This window comes from Castor canadensis, chromosome 9 (genome assembly GCF_047511655.1).
Source record: "Castor canadensis chromosome 9, mCasCan1.hap1v2, whole genome shotgun sequence".
NCBI classification, from domain to species: Eukaryota; Metazoa; Chordata; class Mammalia; order Rodentia; family Castoridae; genus Castor; species Castor canadensis.
The window spans coordinates 37009850-37022547 of record NC_133394.1 but is presented as its reverse complement, the minus strand read 5'-3'; the positions used below and the strand labels follow the sequence as shown (position 1 = coordinate 37022547).

At 36.5% G+C, this 12698-nt stretch overlaps 1 protein-coding gene across 1 annotated transcript in view; it reads left to right on the top strand.

Moving 5' to 3' along the window:
* Positions 1–12698, top strand: part of LOC109677106 (alcohol dehydrogenase 1C-like) — a 30146-nt gene that overhangs the window by 17177 nt on the left and 271 nt on the right. The window contains exons 7-8 of the mRNA XM_020153253.2: positions 8478–8613; positions 9177–9315. Coding sequence (XP_020008842.2) covers positions 8478–8613; positions 9177–9315 — 275 coding nt within the window. The remainder of the gene's footprint in view (positions 1–8477; positions 8614–9176; positions 9316–12698) is intronic.

Here is a 12698-nt window from a genome sequence, read left to right as displayed (position 1 = left end):
ATTTATGTTTAGTTTTTTAAGGAGCCTCCATATTGTTTTCCATAGTGATTGTACTAGCTTACATTCCACCAACAGTGTACAAGGGTTCCTTTTTCCCCACATCTTTGCCAACATTTATTATTGTTGGTATTCTTGATGGTAACTATTCTAACAGGAGTGAGGTGGAATCAGTGCATTTTGATTTTCATTTCCTTTATGGCCAGGGATCGTGAGCATTTTTTAATGTGTTTTTTAGTCATTTGGACATCTCCTTTGAAAAAGTTCTGTTCAGTTTATTTTCTCATGTTTTTCATTGGATCATTGACTTTGGGGGAATTCAGTTTTTTAGCTCCCTGTATATTCTGATTATCAGTCTCTTGTCTGATGTATAGCTGTCAAAGATTTTCTCCCATTCTGTGGGTGGCTTCTTCAATTTAGACACTATTTCTTTTGCTGTGCAGAAGCTTTTTAATTTCATGTAGTCTCATTTGATGATCCTATCTCTTAGTTGCTGAGAGAGTTGAGTTCTCCTGAGGAAGTCCTTGCCTATGCCTATCGCTTTCAGCATACTCCCTCCTCTTTCCTGTACTAGCTTTAAGATTTCCAGGTGATATTAAGGTCCTTAATCCACTTTGAGTTGATGCTTGTACAGGGTGACAAACATGGATCTAGTTTCAGTTTTCTGCATGCAGATATACAGTTTTCCAAGCAATGTTTGTTGATGAGGATGTCTTTTCTCCAAAGTTTGTTTTTGGCAACATTGTCAAAAATTAGGTGGGCATAGCTCTGTGGATTCATACCTGGGTCCTCTATTCTGTTCCACTAGTCTTCATACCTGTTTTTGTGCCAGTACAGTGCTGTTTTTATTGCTATGGCTCTGTAGTATAGTTTGAAGTTGGGTATTGTGATACCTCCAGCATTGCTCTTTTTGCTGAGTATTGCCTTGGTTATTCTCAGTCTTTTGTGTTTCCAAATGAACTTTAGGGTGGATTTTTCAATCTCTGTGATGAATGTCATTGGAATTTTGATGGACATTGTGTTGAATATGTGGATTGCTTTTGGTAGTGTAGCCATTTTTACTATGTTGATTCTGCCAATTTATGAGCATGGGCCATTTTTCCATATTCTGTAGTCTTCTTTGATTTCTTTCTTCAGTGGTCTTTAGTTTTCCTTGTAGAGGTCATTTATGTCCTTTGTTAAGAGTATTCCTAGGTATCTGATTTTTTTTGAGGCTATTGTAAATGGAATTGTTTTCCTATATTCTTTCTCAATCTGCTCATTGTTGGTGTATAGAAAGACAACTGATTTTTGTAAGTTGATTTTGTATCCTGTTACCTTGCTGAAATTGTTTTGTGGTCTAGTTTTTTGGTGGAGATTTTCAGATATTTTAGGTATAAAATCATGTCATCTCAAATAGGGATAGTTTGACTTCTTCTTCATCTATCTGTATTCCTTTTATTTCTTCTTGCCTTCTTGCTTTGGCTAGAAATAAATTCCAAGAGTATTTTGAATAGAAGTGGAGAGAATGGGCACCCATGTCTTGTTGCTGACTTTAGGGGAAATGGTTTCAGTTTTTCCATTAAGTATGATGTTAGCTATAGGTTTGTCATATATAGCCTTTATTATATTGAGGTACATTCCTTCTATTCCTAATTTCATCAGAGCTTTTATCATGAAATGATAATGAAGGGATGTTGAATTTTGTTGAAGGCTTTTTCTGCATCTATTGTGATGATCAGATGGTTTTTGTCTTGCTTCTGTTAATGTGCTGTATTACAATTAATGATTTGCCTATGTTGAACCATCCCTGCATCCGTGGGATGAAGCCAACTTGGTTATGGTGAATGATCTTTCTGGACTTGGTTTGCCATTATTTTTGAGGATTCTTGTATCAATATTCACTAAGGAGATTAGCCTGTAGTTCTCTTTTTTGTATGTGTCCCTTTCCAGTTTGGGGATAAGTGTAATATTGGCTTCATAGAATGAGTTACACAGTGATCCTTTACTTTGTAGTTCATGTAAAAGTTTAAGGAGTATTGGTAGTAGTTCTTCTTTAAAGGTCTGAGAGAACTCAGTAAAGAATCCATCAGGTCCTACATATTTCTTTTTGGAGAGACTCCATTGTTTCTTCAAGTACATGGTGTGTTATCAATCTGTTTAGGTGGTTGATATCCTCTTGGGTCAGTTTTGAAGGGTTGTATGTATCTAGAAATTTGTACATTTCTTCTAGATTTTCCAATTTTTTTGAATCTTGGTTCCCAAAGTAGTGATTAATGATGCCCTAGATTTTTGTGGTGTTTGTTGTTATCTCCCCCTTTTTGTTTCTGATTTTATTAATTTGGATCTTTTCCCTCATTTTAGTCAGATTTGCCAGGGGTATGTCAATCATGTTTATTTTTTTAAATAACCATCTTTTTGTCTCATTGATCCTTTGAATGGATTTTGGTCTCTGTTTTGTTGATTTCAGCCCTTATTTTTATTATTTTCTTCTTCTGCTTATTTGGATTTAGCTTGTTCTTATTTTTCTAGGAGTTTGAAGTACAACATTAGGTAATTTATTTGAAATCTTTCTGTTTTTAACATATTCACTCATAGCTATAAACTTTCCCCTTAGGACTGCCTTTGTTGTATCCCATATGTTTAGATAGCTTGTGTTTTCATTTTCATTAAATTCCAGGAGCTTTTTGATTCCTCCCTTATTTCTTCTATGACCTACTGATCATTGAGCAATGTGTTGTTTAGCCTCAAATTTTTGAGTATTTTGTGCTGCTGATTTTGTTATTGAGTTCCAGTTTTATTGCATTGTGATCATATGGTATGCAGGGGGTTGTTTCACTTTTCTTATATTTGCTGAGACTTGCTTTGTGACCTAAGATGTGGTCTATTTTGGAGAAATTTCCATGGGCTGCTGAGAAGAATGTATATTTTGTTGTTGCAGGATGGAATGCTCGGTAGACATATGTCAGTTCCATTAGATATATGGTGTCATTTAGTTCTAGGATTTCTTTGTGGATTCTTTTTGTCTGGATGGCCTATCTATTGTTGATAGAAGGGTATTAAATTCTCCTACTACCAATGTGTTGGGGTCTTTATGTGGTTTTAAGCCCTTTAGTGTATGTATAATTAACTTGGGTGCACTGACATTGGGAGCATATAAGTTGATAATTATTTCCTCTTGATAATTATTAGTATGTAGTGACTTTTTAAAAATCTCTTTTGATTAATTTAAGTTCAAATTCCACTTTATCAGATGTAAGTATTACTACTCTTGCCTGTTTTTGGAGGCCATTAGCTTAGTAAATCTCATTACACCCTTTTACCCTAAACCAGTGTTTGTTTCTGTCAATAAGGTGGGTCTCTTGTACACAACAGATTGTCAGGTCTTCCTTTTTAATGCAATTTAACAAATGGTGTCTTTTGATGGGGGAGTTGAATCCATTAACACTCAGGGTTAGTATATGTGGTGATTCCTGCCATTTAGTTGTTTTTGTTGTTTAAAGATTTGAGTGTATGCAGCTGATTCAATGCTACTCTCTGGGTACTTGTATGTTCTTCTCATGAGGTTTAATACTTCCATCCTTTTGTGGTTGTTTGTTTTCATCTTCTGTGTGTAGAATTCCTTTCAGAATCTTCTGTAGTGGTGGCTTGATAGTCATCTATTGTCTTAGTTTCTGTTTATCATGGAAGACTTTTATTTCTCCATCAATTTTGAATGATAATTTTGCTGGGTAGAGCATCCCAGGACTGAAATTGTTTTATTTCAGTGCTCAAAATACATTACTCCATTCCCTGCTTTCTTTTAAGGTTTCTGTTGAGAAGTCTGCTATTTTGATGGGTTTACCTTTATATGTTATTTGTTTTTTCCCTCTTACAGCCTTCAATACTCGTTCTCTGTATTCTATGCTAGTTGTTTCAGTGATAATATGCTGTGGAAAGGTTCTATTTTAGTCAAGTCTGTTTGGTGTCCTGCAGGCTTCCTGTACTTGAGTTGACGACTTGTTCTCAAGATTTGGGAAATTTTCCATTATTTTGTTGTAATGTATTATGTATCCCTTTGGCTTGCTCCTCTTCTCTCCTTTGATGCCCATTATTCACAGATTTGGTCTTTTGATGTAGTTGCTTATTTCTTGTGTATTCCTTTTGCAGGTTTTGCATCCTTTGTCTAATAATTGTTCTGTTTTTTCTTTAATATCTATTTTGTCTTCAAGCTCTGAGATTCTGTCTTCCACTTGTTCTAGCCTGCTGGACTGGCTTTCAACTTCATTTTTTATTTGATTAGGGAATTTTTATTTCCAGAATTTCTGTTTGATTCTTTTTTGAGATTTTCCATAACTTTGTTAAACTCATCATTCATATCTTGTGCTGTTTTCTTTATTTCATATATCTCTTTTTTTAATAGTCTCCTTAGTTTCATTTTGGTGTTTGTTGAATTCCTCTCTTATTTCATTCAGTTGTTTCTGTGTCTTATGTTTTTTATTTGTGTTGTCTTTATATTCTTTGAGTTGATTTTTGTATGCTGTCTTTAAGCTTCTCTTGGAGCACCACCATGAGTACCACTGTGAGCTCCTTTTTGAGCATCTCTTTATGGGTCTCAATGAGCTTATTGGATGTACTTATCATCATTCTACATTTTTATTTGTGTTGTGTTGCTATTCTTTGAGTTCATCTTGTACTTTCTGTTAGGTTGTGTTGAACAGCTTCTCCATGACTATCTCAATGATCTCATTTATAATTTCCTCTTTGAGAAATTTTTTTATGGACATAATTTGGCTCATTGATCATAATTATCATCATTTTATTGGGGTCAGGAACCAGCTATTCATTTTCTTCTTTTCCCCCTAAATCCTCTATTAAATTGTTAATTTCTGGGGGATAGAATTTCCTGGCATCCTACTTCTACCCATGCTTCTATCATGTACTGTGCTCCTATGTTGTTGAGTGGCTAATTGGGAATTTTAATGACTTGCTCTCTCCCCTTTGACTCAATTACTGTGCTATGATAGGCTTACTCATTAGCTAGGTTGCTGTGCTATTTCTGTTCCCTGACTAGGTGATATAAATTAGCAGTAACAAATTCACTGACTCAATGCTAGACCAGTTATTTACAAAATATGTAGGGAGTCCCTTGATGATATAATCTATGTGTCATGGAGATTGGGTGGATAACAGTTATTTGGATAGATGTGGATTCTTAGGTATTGAAAGAGCTAGTGCTGGAGGAAGGGACAGAAAGTAGGGATGGGGTGAAAGGGGAGGCATGGAGGTTCTAGGATACTAAGTCTCTAGGGTGGTTGAGGTATAGTTCAGTCATTGTGGAAGAGGTGCTATTGTCAGTGATTGCCAAGGGTTAGGAAGGATGGGATACTGTGGAAAGTTGGTATAATAGATTATTCAGTGAGTGGTGCATATTGAGGAGGTTGAGGTGGTGGGGGTGGGGAGGGAAGAGAGGAAGGTGAGGGGGAAAGGAAAGGAGAAAAGATGGAAAGAGAAGAGAAAGAAAACAATGGAGTAGAAAAAGCAGAGTTGGGCAACAGAGCACTGACTGATTAGTATTAGAACAGAATGCAGAAGGGATGTAGGGATGTAGGTAATAGTAAGATGGAAGAAAAAATGAAAATTAAAGTTAAAATAAAAAAATTAAAAATTATAGATATAGATATAGATATATAACTTCAATCAATGCTCGACTCTCCTCTGATTTCAGGTTGAGGTGGTGATTCTTTTATTTTTTATAGGGGCTTTGGCCAAGATATTGTCCCTTCGTAAGGCTGGTATGTTGGGTTGTGTGGCAATCAATGTTGCTCTTCCCTATCAGACAGCTTTGGGGGGGCTCATCTATGGTTGTCTGAGCCTGGGTTTTCTTACTGGAGTGGAACCTCTGGAGCAGGTGGGTTCTCAGAAGTGGTCCAGTGAGCAGTTCATAGTGAGGGGTTGGTAAATGAGCAGTCACCAGCCCCTCCACACACAGGGCAAGCCTATGAGTTAGAGATGGACTTTTCTCTTGGTGAGACTCTCAGTTTCAGCTTACTCAAAATTTCTCCATGGCAGTGCAGTGCCTGGCTTTCCCCACAGCTGCTGCTGAGTCACCCCAACCCCACACAGGCTTATTCAGCTCTGCATTTAGCTCCCCTCCTCCCAAGGCAGAGGGAAAATATTCCCTCCATGTATTTGGCCACCAGTTTTGTCCAGAGAGGGTGCAATTGGCTCCCTAGCTGTACTACAATATGTAGCTCCCTCCCATACAGTGTGTCGCACTCAGCAAATTTTCTTGGTTGAAAATGAGCCAGCTACAGGGCAGTGCAGGCAAGCAGCAGATAGATGTTTTGTGTCTACTTGTGTTTGGCAGTCCAGGCCTTCCCCCATGCTTTCAGCTCTCTTTGAGAGGTTCTCTGCATTGCTTTATTGTTGAGGAGGTTGCAGATACACTGAGGCAGACAGAGATCTGTGCAGGCATGCAGCAGTGGGAGGTTCTGTGTCTGCTCATATTATGGCAGGTCTAGGTACTCCCAGATGCTTGCAGGTGTCTGTGGTTGTCTGTGTTGTGTTTTAGCTTACTGACCGAGGCAGGAAGGAATTAAGAGCGAGAGATATAGGAAAAAAAAGACAATAGAAAAAAAGCAGCAGATATCCCAGGGCTATCTGACCCTGCTCTCAGCTGTTTCCAGCCACCAAACTGGTAGGTGGGCAGGCAGCAGCTGGCTGGCCCTGCACTGGGCTGTTTTGCACTTTAAAAAGATAGTTTAAGGGTCTGTCAATGAATACTCTGTGCCCCTAAGTGTTGGTGGTATCTTGGCTGACAGAAAAAGCAGGATTACTGATCATTGCTGCCAGAAACATCTGGAGTATTTGTTTGAAATTGTTCAGGTCAAGGCCCCAGGGTTCATAAGCTCTTCACCATCTTGATTTTCTTCTCTTCCACTTTCTTTTTTTGTGTATGTGGACTGGGGCCTGAACTCAGGGCCTTCACATTGAGCCACTCCACCAGCCCTTTTTTTGTCATGGGTATTTTCGAACTAGTGTCTCATGAACTATTTGCCCGGGCAAACTTCAAACTATGATCCTGATGATTTCTGCCTCCTGAATAGCTAGGATTGCAGGCGTGAGCCACCAGCACTGGAATCTCTTCTATATTCTTAACAGTTTTTATGTTTTAATGAATTATGAACTTCCTAAGTGCAAAGACCTGAGTTCAAATCCCATGTCTCCAAAAAAAAAAAGCAGTAAAAGAGTGACTGCTTTAATGCATCATGGTTCTTTACCACAGAGACAGTACAGTGATGGCACATAGGAATACCCAATACCCATGTGTTGGAGTGAATATTTAAAAGAAACAGGTTTTGTTAACCTGAAAACTTCAGGGAAAAATAGCTCATACCATTTCTTATGGATTCCATGAAATAATACATGTGGTGTGGTAAGCTCTCAATAAATGTCAGCTGCTGTTAATAATATGAAATACTGTTTACAAGCTTAAAGTACTTGTATCTTTGAAATATTCATAATATTTCTTTCAAATGATTACAAATATTATCAGTTGCCATGGAGAATACCTATTTACCTATATTTCACAAGACAAGCATTCTTATAATTTCCTGAAAAATATCCCCAGAGACTAACAAATCCTCATTTAGTTTCTCCAGTACGACTTAGCAATGCTGGTAACAGGGAACTGTGTCTGAGAGTAAAGTTCTTTGTAGTCTTGACCTGGGACAATATGTGATAGGTTAATGGAGGTTGCAAGAGAATTTAGCATCTTATGAAGCTTTTCTCATTGAACTTGGTTGATATTTTCTCACAATCCTCACATGGAACTGGAGTGTTCCTTTATTTGAAGGCACCAACTGTCTGATGACCATACTGTATGAGGATATCTGATCGTCTAAGTGGCAAACTTCAAAACCAAATGACTAATCATTCTATATGTTGGGGAGTACTAAATAGTAAGCATAGTTTATCAGAACAAATATACATTTTTGGAGGTGAAAGCATTGTTAAAAACACATGCATCTTAGAAATGTATGGTAGAATATGAATCTATTAAAGAGTAATTACCATGGGGACAAGAGAAAAATTTTTATAACTATCTATGTCTTACTCACCTTCAACATACCTGGTTCAAAGCACTAGTTTTCAAATACTTACTTAGTAGATAAATGAAAATGAATTAACCAACTCATAGATTTCCTGATGATCATGTGATAATGAAACAATATTCTTTTTTGAGGATCTAGATTTATATATATCTATAATGATATTTGCTTCTTTATTAGTTAATAAGTAAGAATTAAGTATGCATTAATTCATTGACCCATTCTTTCAGTCAAAAAATAGTTTCTGTGCATTGTGTAATGTGGAAAGAAGAAGCAAAAGACACAATTTCTTACCACAACACAATTAGAATCTAGTTAAATCAATGTTAAATGATACTGTGCATTGTGATTTGGGATATAAGAGAATTCACTTTAATTAAGTATGCTAAAAACTATTTTTTATTCCAGCTTTCTGCCCTGTTATGCTGTCATGATGCATGTGGTGTGAGTGTCATTATAGGGGTGCCTCCTGATTCCCAAAGCCTCTCAATGGACCCTATGGCATTATTGACTGGACGCATCTGGACAGGAGCACTTTTTGGTGGTATGTAGTCATTCTTGAACACCAAATTCTTATTAAGTTCAGAATTTCTTCCTTTTTACAAAAAACAGGCTGGGTTTTGAAAATCTATGTAGGAAAAATAAATTAGAATTCCTGTTGTAGTCTTAGGCTACAAGTCAGCTAGATATGGAACTAATGCAGAGAGAAAGTCCCAAGACAAACTTTTCTGTAGTTCCCATATGCTATCTAGGACCTTTCAACTCAGCTGTTTTTAAGCTTGTGACTTTGTAAGGCACCTAGTGTGCAAATTTGGATACTGCTGAATTTGGTCTTTGATTTTGGGCACAATCATCTATGCTATAATTCCTCTATGAAAGAATGAGAAGCATAGGTCTAGCTGAGGACCCTAATTTATGGCAGGATTAAAAAGCCAAAGCATTGCAAAAGGGGTTTGGAAGCACTATGTCACTTACTGACCTCAACAACAGCAGTCTGTGGAATACTGTCTTTTTATAACTTTCATTTTAATTTTATTGGAAAACCTTCTCTATAATTCTTTTACTTACCATTGACTAAATCTATCAATTATGTTCACTTATTTTCAGGGTTTAAGAGCAAAGATGCTGTTCCCCAACTTGTGGCTGATTTTATGGCTAAGAAGTTTTCATTGGATCCATTAATAACCAATGTTTTACCTTTTGAAAAAGTTAATGAAGGATTTGACTTGCTTCACTCTGGAAAAAGGTAAATTTTAAGTTTCTTTTTATGACAGGGGATGGAGGAAGGATGAGAAAAAATTGGAGTTCCTTAATTTCCCATTGCAAATTTAGTGTTTGCATGTAGAAGGTCTAAATCACATTCTGAGAAGTTAAGCATGGTTGTCTTAAGATTTCCTATCCTCTTGGACTGTGTAGATCATATCAAACCTGAGTGATCAGAATGATGCAGTCTTCTTTCTAAGAGAGCACTCGCCTCTGTCAGAGAGAGTGTCACACACAGGTTACTCCAGAGGCACCTGCACACCCATGTTTATTGCAGCACTATTCACAATAGCCATGTTATGGAAACAGCCAAGATGCCCCACCACCGATGAATGGATTAAGAAAATGTGGTATCTATACACAATGGAATTTTATGCAGCCATGAAGAAGAACAAAATGTTATCATTAGCTGGTAAATGGATGGAAATGGAAAACATCATTCTGAGTGAGGTTAGCCTGGCCCAAAAGACCAAAAATCGTATATTCTCCCTCCTATGCAGACATTAGATCAAGGGCAAACACAACAATGGGATTGGACTTTGAGCACATGATAAAAGTGAGAGCACACAAGGGAGGGGTGAGGATAGGTAAGACACCTAAAAAATTAGTTAGCATTTGTTGCCCTTAACGCAGAGAAACCAAAGCCGATACCTTAAAAGCAACTGAGACCAATAGGAAAAGGGGACCAGGAACTAGAGAAAGGGTTAGATCAAAAAGAATTAACCTAGAAGGTAACACACACACACACAGGAAATTAATGTGAGTCAACTCCCTGTATAGCTATCCTTATCTCAACCAGCAAAAACCCTTCTTCCTTCCTATTATGGCTTATACTCTCTCTACAACAAAATTAGAAATAAGGGCAAAATAGATTCTGCCGGGTATTGAGGGGGTGAGGGGGAGAGGGAAGGGGTGGAGTGGGTGGCAAGGGACGGGGTGGGGGCAGGGGGGGAGAAATGACCCAAGTCTTGTATGCACATATGAATACTAAAATAAAAAAAAAAGAGAGTGTGTCACAGTCACACAGTCATCATTATAATATTGAGTCAAGGAGGCTTATGTGTGGCCACTAAGGCTGATGGTTAATGACTGTAAATTAAAATTATATTCAAGGCATCACCAAAGCACTAATATAGGAAAAGTTAGAAACAACTGGGGTCATTTTCTATGCAGATACTACTAGTTTTTCCATAAAAATACCATTATTGTTATTTTTCACAGTTTATAATGAATTTTTTTACAAACAAGAGTTATAATAAAGAAGGGTACAAGTGGTATTTTAAATATTTAAACTATTTGATATTTCAAATATTAGGGGAAAAGGCACCTATCTCTAATATATAACACAAGCACCTAATTGGATGAATTTTGCCACTTACATTTAGTAAAGTACTAGTTAAAACTAATCCCACCTTCTGTCTTCATTGTCTATGCATTTTTCTGCTACTCTTACACTTCTTCTCCTGAGGTTTTAAACTTTAAATGCTACTTCTTATGAACACACAAAGAATATTATATTAGATACTTCATTGACAAACATTCTTGAGAAAGGAAAGAAAATAGCATCCACACAGCACCAGCTGCTCCACTAACGGTCTCACCTGCATCACCTCATGTAATCCCCAAACAATGCTGTTTGCTGGTCCCAGTTTCTCTATCTTAGGAGGAAAACTAAGTTTCTGAGAGAGCATGACTTGGTCATCACTCAGGTAGTAGGCAGGGGAGGCAGAAGTCCAGGTTAGATGTGGTTTTTAGCAAAGTTGATTTTCTTTCTATGAAACTACACTTCCTTTCAAGAACTCAAGAGCTATGGGACACCGAGGTTATCAGAGTAGCAGCATCATTGTTGTCATCATCATCATCATCAGGTCGAAAAGTATGAGGGCAAATATAGAGATGCTCAAAACCAGAGGTACTTTTGAGCAGCAAATGAATTTATTAAGCATGTTAGAATTGTCTTTATGAGAACACCTTACAGTGAATATAAATACTTACATAAAATTATCCTTATTAATAACCAGATTGGAAATTGTATTAGTTAGCATTGTTAAGCACATGATGACATGGGCAGTTTCACATACTGCTATGAGGAAGATTCATTGTTATACCTCTTGGGAAAGTAATTTGACCATTTGTATCAGAAACTTAAAAAACCTAGAATCTTTGTACTAGTAATTCTATTTCCAAATGTCTATTATACAGATTTACATATGAAAACATACATATATGTGTACACATATTTCCCTGTTATGTGTTATATTAAAATTAGAAAAAATCCTGGAAGTCTAACATTAAGGAGATGAAAATACCAATCACATTTTAGAAATCAGTGAGGGCATTTTAAAGTGGTTTCATTAATTGGGAAATTCTCCTGATGTCACTTTAGGCACATAAAATATAGAATACAAGCTTTAGTATACAATATGACCCTAGATGTCCAAAAAGAAGAGAAAAAAATGTACATATATCTAAAACATTGATAACAATTCAAGAAAATTTTAATGGTTAACTCTAAATTGTAGAATTACAGGTTATTTTTACTTTCATCTTTATATTGTCCTGCATTTTCTAGATTATCTACATATTTTCTTCTATGTGTATAAATACATGTAAAATGTGTAAAAAGGTATGCAGATCATTGTTTTCTAAAGGTGTTTATCCATTATAAAAAGACTTTTAGAAACAGAATTAGTTCCAGTATAAATGTTACATTTCTAATCGTCCTCAAAATGAAATATCCTAGAATTAATACTAATAAAGTTCATTATCATCCTCTAAGAATTCATTAATAATCTCTGTGTCAAAGCTCTACTAAACCTTTAACATGATCTTAACTTTACTAAACAATCCTTTCTATCAGGCAAGTTATCTATCACCTTGAATCAGAGTTTGAATTCCAACACCTACCCCATAGGTAGATGTGTGGCCGAGGGCAAGTAACAAATGTTTCAATTTGTAAATTCTCTAAAATGGAAATAATATTAAAGTCTACTTCATAGTTCTGTTTTCTAAGTTGAGGTTTATACATGATGTTGGAAAGCATTTACTAAGTACAGGATAAACAGCAAGAATGTATTACGTGATTTTTATTCATTGTATTTTAGTTTAGCTTAGCTTATTTGTTGGGTCTTGAATTTTAACTCAAAGCTTTGCACTTGCAAACCATGTGTTCTAAATGCTTGATACACAACTCCAGTTCATTTTACTTAGGGGTTTTGGAGATGGGGTCTTGCAAACTATTTTTGTCTGGACTGGCCTGGAACTGCAATTTTCCCTTCAGAGTAGCTAGGCTGAGTTGCTGGCAGCCTATATTTCTTATACCAGGCCTTCAGGTTTTCAAAAAATGTCTTTTAAAAGATGCTTATG